The following is a 24,834-nucleotide window of genomic DNA, read 5'->3' on the forward strand; positions in this document are numbered from 1 at the left end:
ATCTATCTATCTATCTATCTATCTATCTATCTATCTATCTATCTATCTATCTATCTATCTATCTATCTATCTATCTATCTATCTATCTATCTATCTATCTATCTATCTATCTATCTATCTATCTATCTATCTATCTATCTATCTATCTATCTATCTATCTATCTATCTATCTATCTATCTATATCTATCTATCTATCTATCTATCTATCTATCTATCTATCTATCTATCTATCTATCTATCTATCTATCTATCTATCTATCTATCTATCTATCTATCTATCTATCTATCTATCTATCTATCTATCTATCTATCTATCTATCTATCTATCTATCTATCTATCTATCTATCTATCTATCTATCTATCTATCTATCTATCTATCTATCTATCTATCTATCTATCTATCTATCTATCTATCTATCTATCTATCTATCTTATCTATCTATCTATCTATCTATCTATCTATCTATCTATCTATCTATCTATCTTCTATCTATCTATCTATCTATCTATCTATCTATCTATCTATCTATCTATCTATCTATCTATCTATCTATCTTAATTCAATTTAATACTGCTTGTTCAGAGTACAGTTTTTAAACTATCATTGCTGTCTTATGGAAACTTCACACAGTTGTATAAACTAGTAATGAAAAGATCAACACATTTATGTATCCTAATTTTTGTATTCTCTTCCTTAATAATATACAATAAATATTGTCCGAAGTTTGTAAACACATCAAACAGTGACCAGAAAAAGAGGCAGTGTATTTTGTTTTGTATTTGTATTTTGAGGGTAAATGAATTGCTTTAAATATCCGTTCATTTGTTCTATTTCAGTAAACCCAAAACAAAGAGAACCTGATGAATGACGTACCTACTGTAATCTTGATGTTCTGATTTGAGTGTGTTGTGTTTGTTATTGTACATGATACATATGCAGCAAAACATGTATGAAGTCATAAAAGATTATACAGAATATTATATGACAATGTAGTTGAACCAATAATAAATCGATGAACAGATAGATTGTTGCTTTTTTACTTCATAGAAATATGCCAGGATAACCTTAAAATCTAGGGTTTATAGATGAACTGTAAGCATTAGATATACATGTATTATCTGGTCGTAGATATCTTTTGATACGACGGACATCGGTTTCTATGATTACCTAATTCTAATAATTTAAAATGACATCCCGCCCGTGATTAACACCAGTGCCCTGTGATGTTTGGTTTCCTGCTGGGCTCCTTGTCGGTGATCTGTGTTGTTGAGTTTTGTTGTTGGGATGCGTTCTTTGAATGTGACCCTTTCTTGATGATCTTGTTTTAATTATATTTCGTGCTGATTGGAGGCCACAAAAAGTCGCCCGTACATATAATCAAGGGTGTTATGGTTCCGATCCCTGAAGATTGTTTAGCACGGCATTATTGTTGTGTGTACATGTCATGTGGTATTTTAGTTACTTCTACATGAACGTTACATTTTTGAACTTGGGTGGTTCCGTCATTCCTACTTTAATACTGTATAACCACCCTTAGCATTTGTTGCTTTCTTTATTTATTTATCTGTTGACGTCTCGCCTGTAATATACACTTCGTCCTTTTGTCCCCCTTTAAAATTTTTTTTTTTAGTTCCGTCCTTTTTTTTTTGGGTTAGAGCACCCCAAATTTATTAATTTGGGGGAATACCTGTACGCTGTTTCATGCATGGGAAAGGCGAAGTATCCATTTAAAATAACATGAAATTTGCCCATTTTGTAAGAACAATCTGCGTTTTTTTAATTTTAAAAATGTCAATTAAAATTTAAGCATTAACAACTTAAAATAAAAAAAGTTAGGATGCTGTATTTGTTGTCTTTGTTAGTTTTATGGATTGTCATTTTTTAAAGTTTATGAAGATTGTTTTGTTAGTCTTTGATAGATTACCCTTTGTTAGTCTTTGATAGATTGTTGTGTTACGTCTTATGCAGATTGCCATTTGTTAGTTTTGACGTTGTTGTTAAAACTTATGAAAAATTGCCCCTTTTTTAATTTATGATAGATTGTCATGTGTTACGTCTTGTGATAGATTGCCATTTGTTACGTCTTATGGCAGATTGTCATTTGTTACATCTTATGAAAGATTGCCATTTGTAACATCTTATGAAAGATTGCCATTTGTTACATCTTATGATAGATTGTCATGTGTGACGTCTTATGATTAGATTGTCATGTGATACGTCTTATGATAGATTGCCATTTGTTACGTCTTATGACAGATTGCCATTTGTAACGTCTTATGACAGATTGTCATTTGTCACATCTTATGAAAGATTGCCATTTGTTACATCTTATGATAGATTGTCATGTGTTACGTCTTATAATAGATTGCCATTTGTTACGTCTTATGACAGATTGTCATGTGTTACGTCTTATGACAGATTGTCATGTGTTACGTCTTATGATAGATTGTCATGTGTTACGTCTTATGACATATTGTCATGTGTTACGTCTTATGACAGATTGTCATTTCTTACATCTTATGAAGGATTGCCATTTGTTACATCTTATGATAGATTGTCATTTGTTACGTCTTATGATAGATTGCCATTTGTTACGTCTTATGACAGATTGCCATTTGTTACGTCTTATGACAGATTGTCATTTGTTACGTCTTATGACAGATTGCCATTTGTTACGTCTTATGATAGATTGCCATTTGTTACATCTTATGATAAATTGTCATGAGTTACGTCTTTTGACAGATTGTCATTTGTTACCTCTTATGACAGATTGCCATTTGTTACGTCTAATGATAGATTGCCATTTGTTACGTCTTGTGACAGATATCCTTTTGTTACATCTTATGACAGATTACCATTTTTACGTCTTATGATAGATTGCCATTTGTTACATCTTATGAAAGATTGCCATTTGTTACGTCTCATGACAGATGTTAAAAATGATAATTTTCCATTTTGTAAAAAAGAAAAAGTTTATGATATTGACTATGTTTTAAGCTTCCTTTTAGATTAGTTCGAGCTACTTTCTCTATTTTGGTACAATTGTCAAAAAAGACATCACCATATTCGATGAAGGACAAGTAGATGATCTCTAGGGACTTCGCTCACTAGTTATGTTACAGTTATGTTATGCAGTTTTTCTTCCATAATTATTGGTGAAAATACGTTGTATTAAATATGGTGGAAACTATGATGAAAGTTATGTCAACCAATTTCATCAATATTTAAATATATTAATAATTCAAATTCTCTGCCGTACCCATCGTCCAAAATCAAAGCCACGACTCTTTTTTAAAACACAAATAAACAACATACTTTTATATTTTTTTCCGAGCAAATAAAAACCAGTACTTATAAGAATAAGACCTTAATAAAGACCGAAATGACGATGGTATTCACTCATCAATGACCTTGACCTTGAAGGTCAAAATAATGAATTTTACTTCATTACTTGATTATTGCTCTTTTTGGCTATAATGTTGTTATTTATGAACGGAGTGTCTCTTTAATTATACTTGAGCATAACTACCTTAAGGACAATGTCTTAAAAAATTATCAAACTCAAATTGATCTTGACCTTAAAATACCTTGTCATTGATGGTCAAATTATTGTAATAAAGTAAGCAATAACAACTTCGTTTCTTAAAGAATCATGACCTGTGTGCATATGTGACCAAATCTAGGGGCCTACATAATTTTCGCTCTTGCTTTGATGACAAATCTCAAATATTAATGATAATTTTAGTTGGGTTTTGTTGTTGTTGTTGTTGTTGTTGTTGCTGTTGTTGCTACTTCATTCTAATGTTAAGAAAACCGCTTGCTGTTGTTGCTACTTCATTCTAATGTTAAGATAACCGCTTGCTGTTGTTGCTACTTCATTCTAATGTTAAGATAACCGCTTTACAAAAAACTAGGCAAGGACATATTAAATTGATAAACACTGATAACATTTTCCTAATCAATTTATTACACAATTATATATAAATACATCATATATAGATATAAAAACACGACAATGAATGGTTACAGGATGACCTTTAAACCGCCCTTAACGATAAAATTGAATATGTAGCAGTCTCGGTATGATTTAGACCACGTTCATGGATGTCAATGGAAAGTGTAACCTCTAGCACGGAATTAAGTAGAACTCAAATATAATACATAAACGATCAAGAAACACTGGCTAATTTATTCACACGGCGGAGATTATCAACCATTAATGCAGCAAGTTTCATGACCAGCGGCAGAATGCTCGTTATGAAGTCTGCATATTACAGGCAGTTGCAAAAATCTAATGAAAAAATCAGGCAACATGTATCGCAGGAAAATGTTTGCAGACATCGATAAATTACCATAGCTAGCCAGCTAGCTACAACAGATTTTATCCATTTGACCGGTGTAAACCAAGTTCAGCCTGGACGTCGTCATGGAATGGTCTGCATTGTTCGTCCATCAAATCAATTCAAGTCAAATAGTTAACTGGTATAAATATAAAACATATTCATCACAAAGTATTATGATTTGCGGTTTATATTTAATATAAATATTGTATATACATACACAATTTTTTAATTTTGTAAATAAAAACATGTAAAAAACATGCATAATAATTACAGAAAATTATGATGATAAATGACAAAGTTACATAATTACATGGAATAAATTCAAATAACAGAAAAAATTGTTTAAATTATTATAATCAATCAGTACTTTTTTGTAATTTCCCTTAAAATGATACATATGTCTGTCAAGAATGAAAGATAGAAAAGCCCATTTGAAGACCCATATACTTGAAAAATGCTATCATTTTTATTTCCAACACAATACTCATTTGTCATATGCTTAAACTATCTTTTGCTGATATATTCTGTTGGCATTTGGTATAATCACAGTGAATTGGTATTTTGTATGGAAGTCAAAATACTACTTTGTTTACATTTTGTTTCCTTTACGACACTGTATTGCATGTTCTTCAGTTGTTTAACATCTAAAATGCTCTTAAGCCATTTTTAAAACATTATAAAACACATGTATGACATTTCTAAAAAAAATAAAGAAATATGGTTTCGGGTGAAATTCTGTGTTTTAAGTCTATGGATACTATACATGTACACAGTTCGATGAAGAGATGACATATTTATTGCAAAATGGTTTAAGTTGCTCTTCCCTTTTCGATTTCAACTATTTAAGATAATATTTACACTATATTGAATACAATATGTAGCATTTCATAAGTTTGATTCAGAAAAGAATTTGAACAGAAAATGATAATTTTCAATTTGATAATTAAGCATAATATGAAGGCTAAATGCAAGGCATATTTGCTGCAACACTGATTATCTATTGCTATAATTTAATATGTAATTATTTTTGAACAGCATTAATTTACTTAAAATATGATAGATGACGTTAATGATGTCAATTGTACATACAAGTTACAAAAGCTTCAATAAAATATTAATGTGAATACATACAAAAGCTCTAATAAAATGTTCAGCAAACACAAAACTATGGAAATCTTGAAAGGATCCTCTATTTTGACTGAAACATCGGCAAGTTCCATTCATATTTGCAAAAGTCTATTAGGCCGTAGGTACAATTCTTGCTTTTGTCAGCAACATTTATTTTGTTCTCCGTAAAAGTTATAAGTAATTTTTATAGCGTTTATAATATTTTCATGAAACTAAGATTTATCATTAGATGATATTTTCACCGAAATAACTGCTTTTTAAAGTGTAAGATATAAACATAGATAATTTATTTGCTTGTCTTTTTTAAAGACATTTGGCTATGTATTGCAGGCTTTTCTTATGTCCTCACTTTTTTATATAAGCTAATTTAAGGCTGTATCTAATTCTTAGCTTTCACTTAATATTTTTTAATAAATATGTACATGTACATGTATGTCGCTCTCTTTTCTGATCTCATTACTTGCACCGCACAAAAAGCTCTCTACTAGAAATCAAGATTAAATTTTGAGATAGTATCTTTTACATTTTGCGGACAGGTAAAATTTGACCCAAGGGCATAATTTTTATATCTAAGTGACCATTTTCGACCTTAGGGGCATTAATAATATTTTTTTTAGTTAAATAAATACCAAAATATATAAGCTATAAGCAATGTAGTTTCACAAAGGAAAACCTAAATACAGTTTCCTTTACATGTCTGTATAAACTATTAAGTGAACCCCGGGTATGATTTATATAACTTCTTACAAGACCACTAGATAATGCTATATTCTAAATATCTAGGCCTTTCCAAGCGTTTTCATATACAAAGTTTTATTTACAAAAGGTGTGACCCATAAGACCGGGCCATTTTTGACCCAAGGGGCATGATTAATATAAAACTTTTGTAGAGGACCATAAGTTGATGCTACACAACTCTTGTAGAGGACCAGCTTAGTATCATTTCTGTAAAGTTTTCTTACAATGGATCGAAATGTTTAGATGTTGTTTAAACATATTGTAGACAACGACGGACGACGAACGATTTGCTATCACAAAAGTTCATCTCTGAGCACAAAGAGTTCAGTTGACCTTATAGCAGGTACTACTTGATGTAGTAAAAAAATTCAGGAAGTTTTTTACTATCAGTGGACCGTTTATGTAAATTGCAATTCTTTATGTCTTGTTTGTCGCACTGATGAGTTCGGATCATTTAAGGAAAATCCTTATTGATACTGAGCACTCTAAGCTGTAGCTTTCGTTCACCAACGTAGTATCGTTCGAAGTATTCTATAAGCCTCGTGATTTCCATTTTAGCGATAGTGGATTTTGATTTTGACAGTCCCGACATAAGAACTTCAGACACATTTCTTGCCGTTTTTTCATTCTTAATGCATTCCCATTGTTTTATTTTTGCTATAAATGCTCCTTTGTTGTTCTTTCCTTCTAAGATAAATTTGTTTGTTACATCTCCTTCAACAGTCAGAAAGCCTTCCTCTTTTAATTTTGCGATCATTTCAGCTGATTTCTCACCAAACATTGTTTGGATTTCTTCTTCTATATTTACACTAAATGAACAAAAACCGTCCTCACTAAAATCTGCATTCTCCCTGAAGTCTCGGCACGCGAGGACAAAAATAATATCTGACTCTGCTCTTAATTTTTCTTTAAACCTTTCCTTTGTCATATTTTTCAAGACTTTCTTTACTTCATTTTCGTGTGTTTGGTGATTATTGTCTGTTTTTGTGAGCTCCTTCCAGTATTGATCGATGATGCCAGTACCTTTCCCCAGAGTTATCTTCTATAAAAAAAATCGGCATTTTTTTTTGGAGCCCGCTCGAAAAGATTTCCCCTTGAAATGTGCTTTCCGTGAAAAAGTATGTAGCAAACTTGTAAAAAACTTATGTCGAAAATTGTTCCGTTTGAAAATTTTCTCAAGGGGTTATTTTCGTGTAGTGAAACCCGCAGTCATGTTTTTATAAGTGTGAAGTGAAAATTTTGCGTCTTCCCGTCAGTCCCCCTCCGGAATCTGTATAGATGTGCCCCTTTCGTTTTTGTCTCTCTCCTTTAAATTTTGAAAATCACAAAATTTGGGTCGGTTTTGCCCTTAATAAAATTTCTGATTTCTTTAAAATTTTCTCAAAATTAACCCCTTTTAGTTTAAAAAATTTGGGCCCTTCATTTTTATTTTCATTTTTTTTTTTCATTTAAATTTTTTTAATTTTTTTTTCTTTTGTTTTCCTTTTCGTATTGATCTTACGATGTTTCCATGGCAGAAGCATCGGTAAATCACTTGGTTTAAGCAAATGAGGTTTCAACATTTCAACAAACTCCGTTTCAATGCAATAAAGATATTCAGCCGTCATCTCAATCCATTCTCCATGATTATATATATACGTTCCGATGCCTCCTACAATAAAACGACTGAAGATGCATTCCTTCAGAGCTGCCTTTGTATTTCCAAATTCAATTATGACATTGTCTAACCATTCGGGTTGAAACTTTGGTGCATACTCTACTTTTAATGCGCGCATGACATCATCAAGTTTTGGAAAGGCATTCCATTTCTTTATTGTTTTGTAGTGTTTCTTTTTTGGTCCCGATGCTGATTCATCCAAATATCGAAGACTGAACTCATCTGCCTTTGACCATTTGCTTTTCTTCTTATGCATTAAATATATATTTGAATTTTTGCCATCCATACTGTCTTGAAGAGTGTTGTTTAGTTTTTTATCTAAATTTTCGCGAAGCTCTTTTTCAGTGACGCGTGAAACAAAATCATACATTTGAAACAATGGGTTATCTTTTTCTTCTTCTTCTATCTTATCATTTATCAAGTACGTATTTTTGTTTGAGTCTATTTTGGAAAAATGGTCAAGCAAACGTCCGAGTTGAGATAACTTTAGCTTACGCTGAATTTTCAACTTGTTTTTACCAACTTGAAATTTGGTTGGTATATGTTTTCCTGTTTGAGTCACGAATGCATCTATTTCAGATGAGTATAAAGATGAGTTTTCACGGATTTGTCTGGTTCGATTCTTTACCAATATCCCAAGAAAATCCCATGTTGTAAATGTTATTTCATGTCCAGGTCTTGCCAACTTTGAAATCGAGGATATATGCCCATCTATTAGATCATAATGAAACTTCAGACACGGAAATCTAAGAACCCGCCTCTCAACATGTTTAGCAAAATTCATCTCTGCAAACGTTTCTGCAAACCGCCATGCGAAACCGGTAGTTAATGCGTATATTTCAGGTGTAAAAAACTTTCCCTTTTTTACATTTCTGTAGAAAAAAAGCATGTAACTTTTAGTAACCTCTTTCTCTTGACAAAGCTTTTGTTTACATTCCTTTGTAACAATTTCTGAAAGGCTTTAGAAAATTTAGAACTTACATGGTTTTCAACTAAATATAGATGAACTTCGAAATTGACCCCTTTCTGCTTCAGCATATCCATTACTTGCGGTTGAAGGAAAAGCTGTTTAACCCTGTGTTGGTGTCCTTGTGTAGCTTTGACAGTTTCTGACGGTATTGATAAGTTTGGATCGATTCTAGCATTTTTTGCATTTGGAGCATTTGTTTCGCATGAGGACTTTCGTTTTCTTCCGTTAGTGATCTCATCAATAATACCCTCAGCGTTTTCTAAATCATCCTGATTTTTAATATTTTTATTTTTCTTAAAACAGCTAGTATTGATTTTAATGATGTTTATGTAATCCAAGGTTTTGTCGAGATAATCAAGTTGCTCGTCATATGGTTCATATTGCTCGTCATCGGTGCTAATCTCGTCTGTCGCTCCATGTAGTTGCGACAAATATGCCATGGATGTTTGCCTTTGACTGATGCTTATGTGTTATGCTTATGCTTAATGCCAAGGTCAACGTATAACAAGCTGTAAATATAATATAATCTACCAAGTAAAAAAACAAATTTACATATAAAATCTATTTAAAATGCTTAATAAAACAAAGACTACTGAGATCAGTCATAAAAATAGCATGAGTTTTATTGGAAGAGTGTAAAATATAAACTTCAGAAGATGAGGATCGTGATTATCCCAGGTAGCTCACCAAAGAGTCATTTCAGGAGAAACTTGTTATCGCACAGTGACTGGAAGTGTAGAAATGAACCAAATTTAATGGCAAGCACTAAAACTTTCAAAGAAAATTCATGGTTTTCATTGTTTAGAAGAATCCTTCTTTTTCTAAATGCTATACAAGTAGAGAAACAGATAGCGAACAGCATGGATCCTGATCAGACTGTGCGGAAGCGCAGGCTGGTCTGGATCCATGCTGGTCGCAACCCATTATGTTGGTTTTGTCGTGACGCGGCTCATATATAGTTTCATCTAATTACTCATAAAGCCAATAATAAGGATTGTCATGAAGAGTTCCGAGTTCCGGGTCGACGTTGCATTTTTATACAAATGAAATGAGCCGCGTCATGACAAAACCAACATAATGGGTTTTGCGACCAGCATGGATCCAGACCAGCCTGCGCATCCGCGCTGTCTGATCAGGATCCATGCTGTTCGGTATCAGTTTCACTACTTGTTATAGGGTTTGTAAGCGAACAGCATGGATCCTGATCAGACTGCGCGGATGTGCAGGCTGGTCTGGATCCATGCTGGTCGCAAACCCATTATGTTGGTTTTGCCGGGACACGGCTCAAATTATTATTAGCATAGTTATTCACAGTCTTATATAAATGATGATATGCACGAATACGTATAATTAATTTTTGCTTTACACCGGCACGCATATTAGTCCTTATAATTATCGAAATTCATAGCTATGGAACGCCATATTTGACCATTTTGTAAGTACAAAATGTAATTGTTTTTTTTTTTTTTTTTGTTATACATGTTTATTATTTGGATGCACAAAAACCACTTTGGGATACCTTGTGAAGTAATTGTCAATATGTTATCATTTTTCATCAGATATCAAAACGATAATACAGAAATCCTGTTTGATGTCCGAAAGTATTGATTGGGCGATTAATATTTGATCGGATATTCAACATTTTTAACGCAAAAGAATAATGACAAATTTCTGTTCATAGACCTTCAGAAATGAGCATCATACAGTTAGTTATTAAGGTTTGGTAATCACGTGACTTTTGTTTTACTGTAACATTGTATCACTGTTAGTGGCCCATGATTAAAAGATATTTGCTAAATCTATTTATATAGATCATTGATACATAACTTTCGAATGTTGCTCTTTTAGCTTTCAAGTTATGCTTAAACACAATGCTTCTTAAAAATGTGCTTGAGCATAAGGTCACAAAATATATTTTGCAATGAAAAAACAAAACTCACATAGAACAGCTATCTACTGTTGGAATCAGCAATTAATTGCCTATAAATATATTTATATACTGAAAATTAGCAGAAAGATTTTAAGTCATGGGCACTTCTTACATGTGATGAGACATTGTTACCGTAGGAATATATCACGTGATCACCCATACTGATTATAGTAACAAAACGAATGATAATGTCATAAATTAAAGTTGTGTCAATGGCGTTCCATAGATAGAGCTATCATATACAGTGAAACTAGAACTCTACATGCAGGTGTTTAAGCCAGCCATAAGATCAGTTAGTTTAGATGCTAAGAACAATGTCAAGAGTAGCAATGGATTACACAGCGTTCCTTAGCAAAACAGCCAGAGCAAGGAAACCCTCTGCTCTGAGAGAACTATGTAAGTTTTTAAACTCTTTTTTTTTTCTTTATAAAAATAAGCAGTGTGCAATGTATGCATGTGAAGGTTTTTGACACGCTAAAATTATTTCAAATCTACTGTTCTTGTAACCCCATAACTTGCTGCTGATTTGCCTTTAGCCGAGCAGACCAGGCTCAAAATCCCTTAAAGTCTAATAAAAAGCTATCCATCAGGCTATAAATTTGTATGGTTAAGATCGCTAGGCACCTGTTACGCTATATTTTTTTTCATTTAATTCTTTCAAAATACTTTTCGTAAAATTATTATATTTTCTTGTTTATGTTATAAAAAGGTTTTAAATTATTAAAATTCAAAAATATGTAAGTTATCAATTAGCCAAACCCCTAACATGTTTATGGCAATTTACGTGTCTGACACATTTATATTTATTTACGTCACATGTATGACAACATGATTATTATCATTAATTTTATCTACGACATGTATTCAAAGTTTTCTTATCTTATCATCTGTTTAACTTAAAAAAAATTAACAGGCCGCTAACTTTTAACATCTGGCGTGTTAATCAGTCTTAATCGAACCATTTTTATTGGTCAAATCTACAATTTCATATTTAATAAAATGTATTTTCATTTGTTAATATTTTCCTGTTTAAAGGCCATTTTCTCAATTATTAAAACTTTTGTTACAATTATTTTTGTATTAATAAGAAAAACAAAAACATTTTAATACAAAGAAATTCAGGCAGTCAAACGCTTAACATGTAATGGTTTAAGTTTGAAGTGTTAGTGCCGCAGTTTGCTGCGGTACATTTTAATGTTTATTTTAGATTTCACCAAAAAGGGGTAGGGTTTTTTTTTCAAACAGAAGTTTCTCACTAGTCTAATTTTAAATGTTCTATATAGATGTTAAGGTTCAGAAAAAAATCCCTAGTAACGGAAGTCATATTTTGCACATGCGCCGAAAAGCTATTTTGTATCCTGAACATGAATCTGAAACATTATCCTCCTAAATTATTAAAAGACTCAATGATATTGAGACTGATTTTGATGTTGTTTCCGAATTGTGATAAATGTTGTTGTTTTATCTCATCTGTTTTAAATCACAACTTATATATAAAAAAATTTATTATGTCGCCATTTTATCTCACATGTCTCCCAGAACAACAGTTTAAACCCATGCGCGCCTCAATTTAACGCAGTTTGGCAAACTTATTCATTTTTATTGCCAAAAGAAGAACTACAAAGTTACTAAAAATGCAGTATTAAATGATGGCAGGAAATCATGAAATTGACTTGACTAATATATATACAATTAAATTGGTTTTCTGGTTTGTGCGTGGTTTCTTCTCTTTCTACTTCTTTTCTTTTCCTTCCTTTTCTTCTTTTTCTTTGCCATTGTCATCTTTGATAAGGCACACGACCAATCGATACAGACGATAGCTTGACGGTCTTCTGGTTAATATTCATCATCATCAACTTCTTGTTCTTCTTCTTCTTTAAAAACATAACATGTGTGATATTTCGTCATAGTTGATGGAATCGTTATAGACAAGACGTATGTTTTAATAGTTGGTGGTATTTTCTTCTACTTCTTCTTCTTCTTCTTCTTCTTCTTCTTCATCATCATCATCATCATCTTCTTCTTCTTCTTCTTCTTCATCATCATCATCATCGTCATCATCCTTATCTTCTTCTTCTTCTTTAATAAGAAACATAACATGTGTGATATTTCGTTATAGTTGATGGAATCGGTATAGACAAGACGTTTGTTTTAATAGTTGGTGGTCTGTTTCTTCTACTTCTTCTTCATCATCATCTTCTTCTTCTTCTTCTTTAATAAGAAACATAACATGTGTGATATTTCGTTATAGTTGGTGGAATCGGTATAGACAAGACGTATGTTTTAATGGTTAACTGCCTTCTTCTTCTTTCCCTTCTCAATCATTTTCTTCATCATCATCTTCTTCTTCTTCTTTAGCATTATATTAATCTCCTTTAATAAGATATGTGTGATGTTTTGCAATACTAGTAGTTAATAAGTCGTTATAGACAATCCTTATGGTTTAATGGTTGGCAGTCTTCTTTTTCATTATCATCACCTTCACCATATTCTTCTTCTTCTTCTTCATATTATTATTATTATTATTATTATTATTATTATTATTATTATTAAAAAAGACATATAACATGTGTGAAATTTTGTTTTAGTTGATGGAGTCGGTATAGACGAAACGTATGTTTTAATGGTTGGTTGGCTGTCTTCTTTATCATAATCACAGTCACCATATCTTCTTCTTCTTCTTCTACTTCTTCTTATTCTTGTTCTTATTATTATTAGATAAGACACATAACATGAGTGTATTTCGTTATAGTTGATGGAATCGGTATAGACGAGACGTATGTTTTAATGGCTGGTGGTCTTCCTAACCCAAAAGTCTTCCCTATTACGGACATGTCGATTACATTCGGGTATGAATTCTCTTAATACAAAACGCACGTTAATCACATGAATTTATGTTTTATAATCTTTAAAAGAATCGACGCCATAAAAAAACATAAGATATTTAAGATATTTGTTAAGCGTACGCCACAATTCAGTAATGACAAAAAAAATCGCATTTTTCGCTATTCTTCAATTACAAGCAATATATCAAACACACGTTTGCTCATTCTTTAATAAGTAATGACTCAAAGACACTTTTTACTTTTGGCGTTTTATCAGTATTTGATTGACGCCAACACACTTTTTTTGCAGTGACGGGACAGTTTCAAAAATCAGCCAAAATGACTTAATGGAAGGACTACAGTATGGTATAACGACTGGGTACGTATGAAATCGGTATTGTCCGTTATTGGACGAGTCTTTTTATATGTATATTTTATTAACTTGTCGCGCTAATTATTTGCCGTAATTTGGGTTTTTGTAATGAAAAGGCAAAACTACGACATGGCGTTAATCAACCTACATATCCTTTCTTTTTATTAGATTCATTTCGGTCAGTTAAAAGGTTTTCGTCACAATATCCAATTTCTTTACTTAAAGGGACTTTAAAAGCCTCGGTCTCACTTACTCCTGGCAGAGCCCAGGACCATCCCGGTCAGTTACCGGGATGATCCGGGATGAAAATATTGTTGCAGTCACACTTACCCCGGCAGCACTACGGTAGTTCCCTACTAACCACCCAGGATGCGCTCCGGATCATCCAGGCAGAGCCCAGGTGAAGCTACGGATCATGCCGGTGCTTCCCCGGTCGTTCCCGGATGACGCCGGAAGAGTCCCGGTTGACCCAGACAGAGCCCCGGCAGAGCCCAGGACGATCCAGGCAGAGCCCCGGTAGAACCCTTATGGATTGAAAACGCATGAAAATGGTAACATTGATACATAATTTTTATTTCATATAATATCTATTGTTCCAGAGTAGTAATTTATGATGATTTTCTGAAAAATCCTTATGCCATACTGGAAAGAAGGGAAAAGGGAAGGCTTTTAATACAAACAAGTTCAATCATCGCAAATTGTCGTTATTTTTTTAAATGAACCGGGGCTTTGCCAGGGCTCTACCGGAATCAACCGTAGCTCTACCTTTATCCTCCGGGACTCTGCCTGTAGTCACCGGGGCTCTGCCGGCATATACCGGGGCTCTACCGTAGCTTTACCGGCTATATCATACCCCGGATCATCCCCGGTTTGTGCCGGCCCCGGTCATTCACGGCAGAGCTAAGGATGAAGCCGGCAAAGCTATACCTTCCCGGATCATCCCGGACCACCCCGGTGATATTAAATATTTTATTCCATCCGAGGTCGAATGCCGGATGTTCCCGGATCATCCCGGATCATCCAGGACGTTGCCGGCAGAGTTACGGATGTACCCCGGTTGTTCCCGGTCGTACCCCGATCGTTCCCTGATCACCCCGGACGTCTACCGGGGCTCTGCCGGGATGTAAGTGAGACTGTAGCTCCACTGAAGTTTTTTTTTTGACATGATGGGACTGAAAATATTTTTTTCCAGATAATTGTACCATTTGCCACTAATCTTTGTGCAAAATTTAAGATCATTCGCGCACTTCGTTTCCAGAATAATTATTCAAATTGTAAAAAAATGACCCAAGAAAAAAGGTCATAGAATATGCTATGTGCTAAAATTTTATTAACAAGGTGTTACTTAAACCAACCGTAGAAACCCCACTTCGGGTAAAATTAATACAATCGCAACTTTTCGGCCTTTTCCGTCAGTCTTCGGATAAGTTATAATTGATAATAGCCGAGAATATTCCGATTGAAAGTAATACTCTCATTATTATTCAAAGTCGTTCAAACTTTAAGTACTAAATGTATATTAATTCACCAGCAGTAAGCTAAAATTGTTCTAGATCATACACTTATAAATGCACGGACATATTTCATGAGAAAAATGTGTGAGAACCTCTATACATATGATATTGTTTGGCAGTTACATAAACAAAACGTAGGTCAGTGCAGTGATGTGGGCGGACGATGTTCCCATTTAAGCTTTGCTAATCGAGCTTGTCTCAATCACTCCTTTTTTATCCAACCTTTACCGAGCGACCAAGGTTTCCATTCAAGACATTAACTTAATTGTTCCATTTTTTACAAAGGCAAAGAAGGAAAACTTGTGGACAGAATTTTAACAAACTTTGCGTTGATTGGTCTACAATGGGCCCATTTTCCAGAAGTATTTCATATATTGATAAAAGATAATAGAAATGTATCTTTCAGATATTCTTATGAATTTTTTCCGAAAAACAAAATGTCGATATAGTTCTAAATTGATTTAGTATGAACATGACTATGATGAATAATAATATTTTGTTCTAGAACACTTCATTATCTGCTTTATATATATACGTAATATCGGATCATGTATCTAACGCTTACTAACAACACCCATGTATATTTCTTTCGTGCATGGTGCCAAATTATTAATAACACCAACATGATCATTTATTTACAGTTCTTTCATTATAGGCCATTACAGTTAAAGAAAATTACAATTGAAACAAATTTAGGAAATAATCTTGTTTAGATCATTTGCTTTTTATGTCATTTTTAATAGCAGATAACATATATTCATCAAGTTATATGCAATGTAATATTCAGCCATATTTGTCTATTTATAGGCATCCGGAAATCCTGCAGTTCATTAAAGATATAACAAAGCGTCTACATGATCCACCGCGCATGGGTGATCCAAGTCATCCAGGCGCTACAGAAGTTTTGTTAACATCTGGTTCCAATGACGGAATTTATAAAGTTTGTCTATTTCTGTTTCTAAATAGAATATTATTATAAGAAGAGTATTATAATTATTTTCATTTTATCATGTAGTCATTGAAAAATAATAATTTGTTACGTCGTTAGTAATAGGACACGCCATGGAAAGTGGCTGCCTCGTTGCTAAGGTGTAGGCCCCTAAAGTCCAGAGTAGTAGGTTCGAGCCTTTTAAAAACACAACCATGTTTCTTCATATAGCACCGGTATTGTCCTCATATTGCTAATTCAGTGCAATGGGTTTTCTTTTTCGCACCAAATTATAGCCAAGAATTAACCCTAACTTGCATTGCCAATAAAATTACCATCTAACGATTCCCTCTGCAAGGCGGATATTTTCACTAGGTATTTTACTAGCACGTATGCATTACTTCTCATTTGCACATGTAATAAACTTGCAAACAACCAGTGTTTCAATGCTTTGAAATAAAATACTACACTGGCACTCTCATTCGTTTCTATATTCCAAAGAAATCATTTCTGTGGACAACTTCTACACCTAGTGGCAAACGTAGTCAAAACACAAAGGCGCGTCACATGCCTGAGGAATTAATACATTTTGTTTTCTTTAGAAATAGGGACACGTGTTTTGATATAGATTTAGATGTTGTTAGATGCTTATCGTGGGGAAAAAGTAGCACAATATGTGAATTAAGTAGTCATTAAAGTAGCAAAGTGTAAACAATGGAGTGCATTGACTCCATACAAAATATTACGTCACAATATCTTTATTAAATAGAAGCAACTTATATATTAATCAACTATATGGCAAATAAGTAACGATTAAGACAATGTAACATACACAACAAATGTAATGTTTTCAGAAAAAAATCATTTTATTTGCTTATTGGGCTAATTATACAATTAAACTATGCCTTCATCATTGACCGAACTTATACATTTCATTTAATCTGAATGTCCATTTATAAATACGTGTTTAAATTGCCATCCTGTTCAAAATGGACTTATTGTTATTGTTTTCTTTTCGAAAGAAAACATTCCTTTTTTTTCTCTTCTTCAGTCTGTGGAAATTCTGTTGGGCGAAGGGGATGTAGTGTTAACAGAGGAGTACGTTTATCCAAATCTTGTGGCTGTTGTAAGTTTGACAATATATAGCACACATCTTCTCACTTTTACCCTTTTCTTTTATACCCTTGCATAGTTCTGGCTTCCAAAACTTTATAAGCCGCTATTTAACATTTTTGTTTTTCATCTGATGCGGCATTTAAGTTTTGGATTAGACCCGTTACGAAACCTAACCAGAATAACATAAGTTGATTTATTCTTGTTTTTCACATGCAGATACACTTGACCCAATCAATTCGTTTGCATTTTACGATAAAACAATTATTTTAATATCGTTTTATACCAATCAAAGTATCAAAATATTAATACTGACATTAAAATTGCCTATTAAACTGTAAAACATCAATTTACGCCGACTACAGTCGGCCATGACATTCAGGTGCCACGCGAGATCTCGTATGACGTCATTGGCAGGAACAGATTTGAATAGAGTCGTGTACTATATTTAGAACATTTTGTTGACATGATTTCGATATTTTTATTCAAGATAATGTTTTATTTATTTCATTAATTTTTTAGTACTTAAATATGATTTTATTGAAGATAAAAGTCAGTAAATCACGCTTTTCAATATCTTAAAAAAAAGTAATTTATAAAAATATTGGAGGCACATGGGTTCATAAAGGTCAATCTCGTAATCACGTGGTCAAACATTTTGGCAATATGGCGGCCAAGTTCCGAAATTTTTACCTGTCGGAAACTATTAGGTAGTTTATGTTCGTAATAAGATTTTTATTTGTCCATCCTTGGCTTATCAACAGATTATATATAGTTTTATCAAGGTATGCTTCACTTTACTTCATGGCATGTTCGATGAATAAATACGAGCGTGTCAGATTCCTGGCACGATTATTGGTGGACTTTCCCTACGGGGTTATCTTCAGCGTTCACGTCACGTCATAGTATATAAACGGGTACGCTGAAGACCTTAAGCTAACCCTTGCAAAGCTTAATATCACACAAATGGACTTGCCCATCTTTCAATCTGAACAAAACCTTATTAAATATTTCCAAAAATAACTACAAAAATGTACATACTTAATAACGAACAGTGCAGACCATGATCAAACAGCAAGAATGTGCCGGCTGTTCTTGGTCGGCACTGGTCACATGGGTAGATTCAGTCAACGGGTCACACAGGCTTAGGTTTGCGTGAATTAGAGTTGAGTTCTTTATTCCTGGCAAGTAGTCAATCAAATTGCTGAATTGGTAAGCTGACCCCATTCTATACAGGTTATAAATGCTTGCCATCGACGCCACGTGCTCAAATGCAATGACACGATGTTAAAAATATCGTCCCATTTACGGATTCTTTTCCGGCAATCATAAAAAATACATGTCATGTTTCAGACGCAGCCGATAGGTTGTGACGTCAAAGCCATTCGAATGGATAAAGACGGTATTATACCGGAATGTCTTGCTGCTGAACTGTCTAAATGGCCGAAGCCGGTAGACGGAAAACCTTCATTAGGGAGACTAAAGGTAACCCTACCTCTTTTGTTTTCCTTTGTAAATCGGTGCATTCGTATTGTCAAGTGAACTAAACTTAATGAATTTGTACAAATAATATCAAATTTACGTCTGTAAATTTTGAAAGCCAACTTGATACCTTTAAAAACGGAACGTCATAGTTTTTTAGCAGCCCGCCCTTACATGATATATGAAAAGAACTTTATTTGTGAAGGCGCACTTGTATGTTCTTCCAACAGTAACAATGATAAGCTTTTACGGGAACAAAGCCTTTTCGGTCTTTGCTACGTCCTCATATGACAACAGTACTGGTTACTTCTTGGAAGTGGTTCAAGTTAGCTGCAAGCTTTATATACAATCGAGCTTATATAAATAATGTTTAAACTTATATATCCGGTAATATGTTAGACTGTGTAAAGATGTGTCTTATAATAGTTTAAAACCTCAAACCGCTTGCCCCTCACCGCTGTGGGCTCGAATCCTGACAGGGACTTTGGATTCTTTCATGTGAGGAAGCTATCCAGCTAGCTTACGGAACGTCGGTGGTTCTACTTGAAGGTGCCCGTTCGTGCCTGAAATAATGCAAGGAAGAGCACCTGAGGTCTTCCTCCACCAGTAAAGAGCTGGAACGTTTTGATATGACCTAAACTGTGTCGATGTGACGTATCCCCCCCCCCCCCCCCAAAAAAAAAAAAAAAAAACACTAAAAAAAAAGAGAAAGGTTTGTAGAAATAATTATGAAAGTTAGGGCTGCAAGCTTGAATTCGGCAGGAAAAATAAGTTCCTCCATCATGCCAGAAAAGAGTCTAGAAAGGTGGCGTCTTCATTAGGGGACCTGTTCTTTTCCACCATCTGTTAATATTTGAATGTTGACATATGTCTTTAATAATTTTGGTATGACTAAGAATACAGCAACAACAAAAACATAACATAATATGTAAAATAAATTGGTGTGGTTCTGTCAAGGATCCCGCATGACAAAAAACGTTCAGATTCGAACCTGACATCTTCCAGTGTCACGTCGGGTAAGAAGTTAAGAAAAAGGTGAGAAATAAATATGTGGAAAGCGTTAGTAACGTTATTATCTAGAGATGTTTATTTATTTATTTTTGTTTGGTTTTATGGCGCACTATCACAGTTTATGTCATAAGGCACCGCCACAAGAGCCAACCTCGGGTGTTGCGTTAAAACAACGCAAGGGGCGAAAACCACTTCACCTGATGGAGCCAGTAATTCAAACCCATTTAGTCGCCTTTTACGTTAAATGGTGACTGCAATTCTGATATCTCAACCCATAAAGGCAACCCCTCCGCCACAAAGGGTCGACTGTTGATTTAATGCACAACTGCTTTTTTATATGTGTTAGTAAAATTAATATTATTGTATGATTTATACATTTACAGGCGTTATACTGTGTTCCTAACGGAGATAACCCAACCGGTGTACGGTACACGAACGAACGGAAACGGGAAATATACAGGCTGGCACAAGAATATAATTTCATTATTATAGAGGACGATGCATACTTTTATTTGGAAGAAAAAGTGAGTTTGTTAACTAATATAAAACATTATCTTGAAAAATAACTATTAAACACATCACCATCATCATCATCATCATCATTATCATCATCATTATCATCAGCATCATTATCATCATCATCATTATCATCATCATCATCATTGTCATTATCGTCATCATCATCATCATCATTATCATCATCATCATCATCATCATAATAATAATAATGACCACAAATATTGACAATCTGGTGACAGTCGTCATTTTTGCATAATTTTATACTTTATTCTGTTAAGGAATATCATTCATCTAATCTGTATCAGTAAGAAAAGAAAGGTAAAAAAGTCCCAAAATACGTAGTACATGTACAATGTATAAATGAAGTTCTCTAAATGTATTAGTGTACAGATATACATTTATTTCACTATAATAATCCGAGTAAATTGCGTGACGTATTACTTGTATAACGTCATGAAAACTAAATTATTTTGAACAGAAATACTTTATTTAATCTAATCATTTTTGTTAAAGCTATAATGCTGAAATTTCACTAAGTCATCTTCCTTATTTACTTATTTACTTCTATGCCATGTTTGTATTGTTATTTTTTTTATTGCTTGATTGTTCACTCTTATGTCCTTAAGGGCCATGAGTTTTTGTTTATAAATAAAAAAATGAAAAAGAATATTGTTATTAACATGTTCCTAATTGTATTTCAGCCATTTAACGAAAGTTTCCTTTCAATGGACGTTGATGGCAGAGTAATCCGTCTGGAAACATTCTCCAAGACTATCGCCCCTGGTCTCCGGCTAGGTTTTGCCCTCGCCCCCAAACCATTTTTCAATCAACTGAGATATGTATCGCAGGCATCCACTCAAGGCAGTTCGAATGTATCTCAGGTAAGAATCTCATCAAGTATATTATCTTGCCTTTGCTTTGGAGATTATTTTTAAATGGGGCATTTGATTGGTTGTTTTATGCTGGTGAGCCATGTGTGACACCGACCCCACCTCATTAGCAGTGGGATAGGATAGCGTAAGAAATAAATCGGCATGTCACTTCATTGCCAGATCTGTTCAGTGATTTTATTTTAGGCCAATATGACGTGTATATCAAGCTGGGATACAGGGATGTAAGCAGCCGGCTGCCCCCATAAGAAAAGTCCAATTGTGTTTGTTTGTGGTGAGGGGGAGGATGGTCAGGGTTATAACTTACCGGTGTGTCAAACATAATGGATAAGAAAAATTATATATAGCGTCAAAATGACGTATTATGACTATAATTTTAAGTGACATTATACCAACCGAAGTGTGAATTCGTGAGCAAGTAAAAAAAGGGATATGAAACTTGACATGTTGAATAATTGTGTTCAGTTTTAATATTTTACTATGAAAAAATAATCAATAAGCCAAAAGGCCAGCGAAAATTTCTTTAACTGTGGTTCAAATGTATTGATCAGTAAACGCTAAATTCTTAATTGAGTGGGGTAGTCTTTTAATAATTTAGTTAAGTTTTATATGGTATCATACACATTTTTCATTATCAAGTCACCATTATAATAGCCACTCCTTTAAAATATCCTAGTATAACTGATTCAAGTCAACTTGACACAGCGAAAAATCGAGCATAATGTCACTTTAAGTGAGTGAATGTGGAGCCAGAAAGGAAGGGATGTTGGGCCATGATATCCCTTCCTCAGTGGGAGTTGGCTAGGCTAAGTATATACATGTATGTGAAATCCTGATAAGAATTGGATATCACCTTATTTTTTTAAGTGAAAATCACACAGAAATTACTGGAAACCAATAAAAAAATGTTTTCAAGATCCATAATGTAATACCCCTTGTCGAAATCCTGCTTGAGCCGCGCCTGTACTCTTAAGAATACCAATATACATGTATACATAATTTATTTGCTATTATATATGTTGTTGTGTATTTAACTAGTTTAAATTGACGGCAATTCGACACAAAAGTTCATGAACTTATATTATTAATTCATTACAATGAGTCCTATCATGACTTCAATTAAATCACTCAGGCATTTAAAATAAAATTACGTGAAACCGACGACAGTTGTACGAAATAGTCAAATATAAAAGGGAGGTAATATATTTTATCTAATTCTTAATTTTACAAAAAGCTCGAGAATGTTTATGAATGAAATATTATTTTATAATCATATCAATACATTATATTTAAAATATAAATCATATAAGTATATCTGTGAACTTACTTACACTTAACGGACAATTATTTTTGATTGAATATATAAACCATTTTCATACTACTTTTGGTAGCTTTGCGCAGTGGCGGTACCATAGCCAATGAGGTTCATCCGAGGCGTGGTTATTGCTAGTTGAAAACTATACCCAATACCCCGCGCCGACGCCCTGAAATATGGGCGGCGAGCGCAATTTATGAACGTCCTCACGGGGACTGACAAAAAAGCAAAACATCATCTTACCATTACTGGAAATAAGAATGTAGTATAGTCCGTTAACAAACAAACGAATGAATATCTTAAACTAGTTACATTCCATGATGTACGAAATATGTTGGATCAAATATTTTTGTAAACTTAGAAGTTTTAGACCTTTCCAAGACCATAAAAAATTGGGGATACGCACATAAAAAACCCGGTACAGTATGTGAGCATTTTGCATACTTTACATTGAAATTTTGTTTCGTGGTAATAACAGACTGGCTTACCGACGCTAATTTAAATTATTGCGTTACTTTGGTACCATTCTGACACAAGTTAAACATATCTAACAGAGACGGTATTTCCGCCTTTGATGTCGCAGACGAAACTTTCAAGGGAAGTCCAGTGCTCGGGTTTTACGCTTTTACACCTTCAAGGGGCAACATTCGCTGCCGCGGCATTGAGTATTTGTGGGTGTTACTAATCAGTGATGTAAAACTGTCTGTTATAAACCCTGAACTATAAATAGCATGTAGTGTTAACCTGCAGAGAGAATGAAAACAAAAACAGCTGATTTTACACAGGAGAGGTTTAATGGATGTTTTATATAGCTCAAAGATTAATTAGACATTATCAAGTCATCTTGTCCAGATATTATTTTTGAAGTCAGTTGTTTTTCTTCTTTTTTTTCACTGGAATGCTGTATGTGTCCTTCATCAAGTCAGACAATTATATCAAAATCCAAAAGATGTGCCTTACATGGGGCATTTCTTTTAGGAACAACCTGCTAAAAATGTTCTTGTCAGGAATTTAAAATATTTTCCAATGTGTCGTCTGCTGAAAATCTCCCTCCCTGAAATATACATCGTCTGCTACAAATCTCTCTCCCTGAAATAAACACTGCCACGTGCTTCTGTTAACTATTGAAGGTTCATGACCTGTAATGATCACATGGCTCCTCCCAGGGAAATTCAAATTTCAAATTTGACAGCCAGTATTTTTTTTCCAGAAATACACTTAACAAAGTTATATTTTGAATAATTTTGGTCAATCTTTATCAAAAATATCTATGCCTACAAACATGCCAAGTGTTGTTTTAATGCATTTGGTAATTAATCTTAAATCTTTGAAAAAGGGTCCCTGAAGTGAAGCATGCATAAAATTAATAAGAAACCTGCCCTAGCGCCATCTGCTGGCTTTTATAGTCCAGTTGGGCCTTTCAGCTGAAACCATCACAGGTGATTCCTATGAAATAAGAAATCTCCAACTTCTACTCACAAAATGACTAACTCTAGGTCTCAAGATTATCCAGATAGATGGCAGCAGTGAGCTTTAAATAATTTTAAGTAGGAATTTGACACACCTTATTTTGTTTATGTATTATTATGTACAAGATATATTTTTTCAGATGTTAGTAAGGGAGTTATTTAGAAAATGGGGAGTCGATGGTTACATAAAACACTGTGAAGAAGTGAATAATTTTTATTCCAAAAGACGAATCGTGTGTGAAAGAATAGCCAGAAAACATCTTAACGGTTCGTATAATTATTATATCGATAGAATGAATGAATGAATGAATGAATGAATTAATGAATGAATGGACGGACGGACGTTCCAACATTTTGTGTTTAGGGGCTATTTTCTTTGTTAATTTCTTTGTTTTCTTAAGGGCTACTAGCACATAAACCCTTTGATCACGGAATGAACCTATTGTTCTCTTTTTTTCTCTTTACTGTTATATAGCCCCTAAACCCAAAATGTTTGCTCGCACGGACGGACGAACGAACGAACGAACGAATGAGTCAGACAGTCAGTCAATAACCAACCAACCCAACGAATGAATAAACGGACGAACGAACGGACAAACGTTCGATGTACGAAATAGCGTCTAGTG

The 24,834-nt window shown here is 33.8% G+C and overlaps 1 protein-coding gene and 1 non-coding gene across 2 annotated transcripts; both read left to right on the forward strand.

Moving 5' to 3' along the window:
* Window positions 1–11,031: 11,031 nt before the first annotated feature.
* On the forward strand, window positions 11,032–24,475 carry LOC132725162 (kynurenine/alpha-aminoadipate aminotransferase, mitochondrial-like; the record flags this gene model as incomplete). The annotated part of the gene is given in 9 exon segments (XM_060710251.1): window positions 11,032–11,165; window positions 13,522–13,618; window positions 13,905–13,973; window positions 16,289–16,421; window positions 17,461–17,535; window positions 18,876–19,007; window positions 20,399–20,539; window positions 21,236–21,415; window positions 24,349–24,475. Coding segments are annotated over 9 exon segments (1,048 nt in total), but the record flags the coding sequence as incomplete, so codon positions are not given.
* On the forward strand, window positions 22,814–22,954 carry LOC132725163 (U4 spliceosomal RNA). The gene has a single exon (XR_009625017.1). It is a non-coding gene; the product is annotated as a U4 spliceosomal RNA (small nuclear RNA).
* Window positions 24,476–24,834: the final 359 nt, after the last annotated feature.

Source organism: Ruditapes philippinarum, unplaced genomic scaffold, assembly GCF_026571515.1.
Source record: "Ruditapes philippinarum isolate M1 unplaced genomic scaffold, ASM2657151v2 ctg12960_1_1_1_1, whole genome shotgun sequence".
Lineage (NCBI taxonomy): Eukaryota > Metazoa > Mollusca > Bivalvia > Venerida > Veneridae > Ruditapes > Ruditapes philippinarum.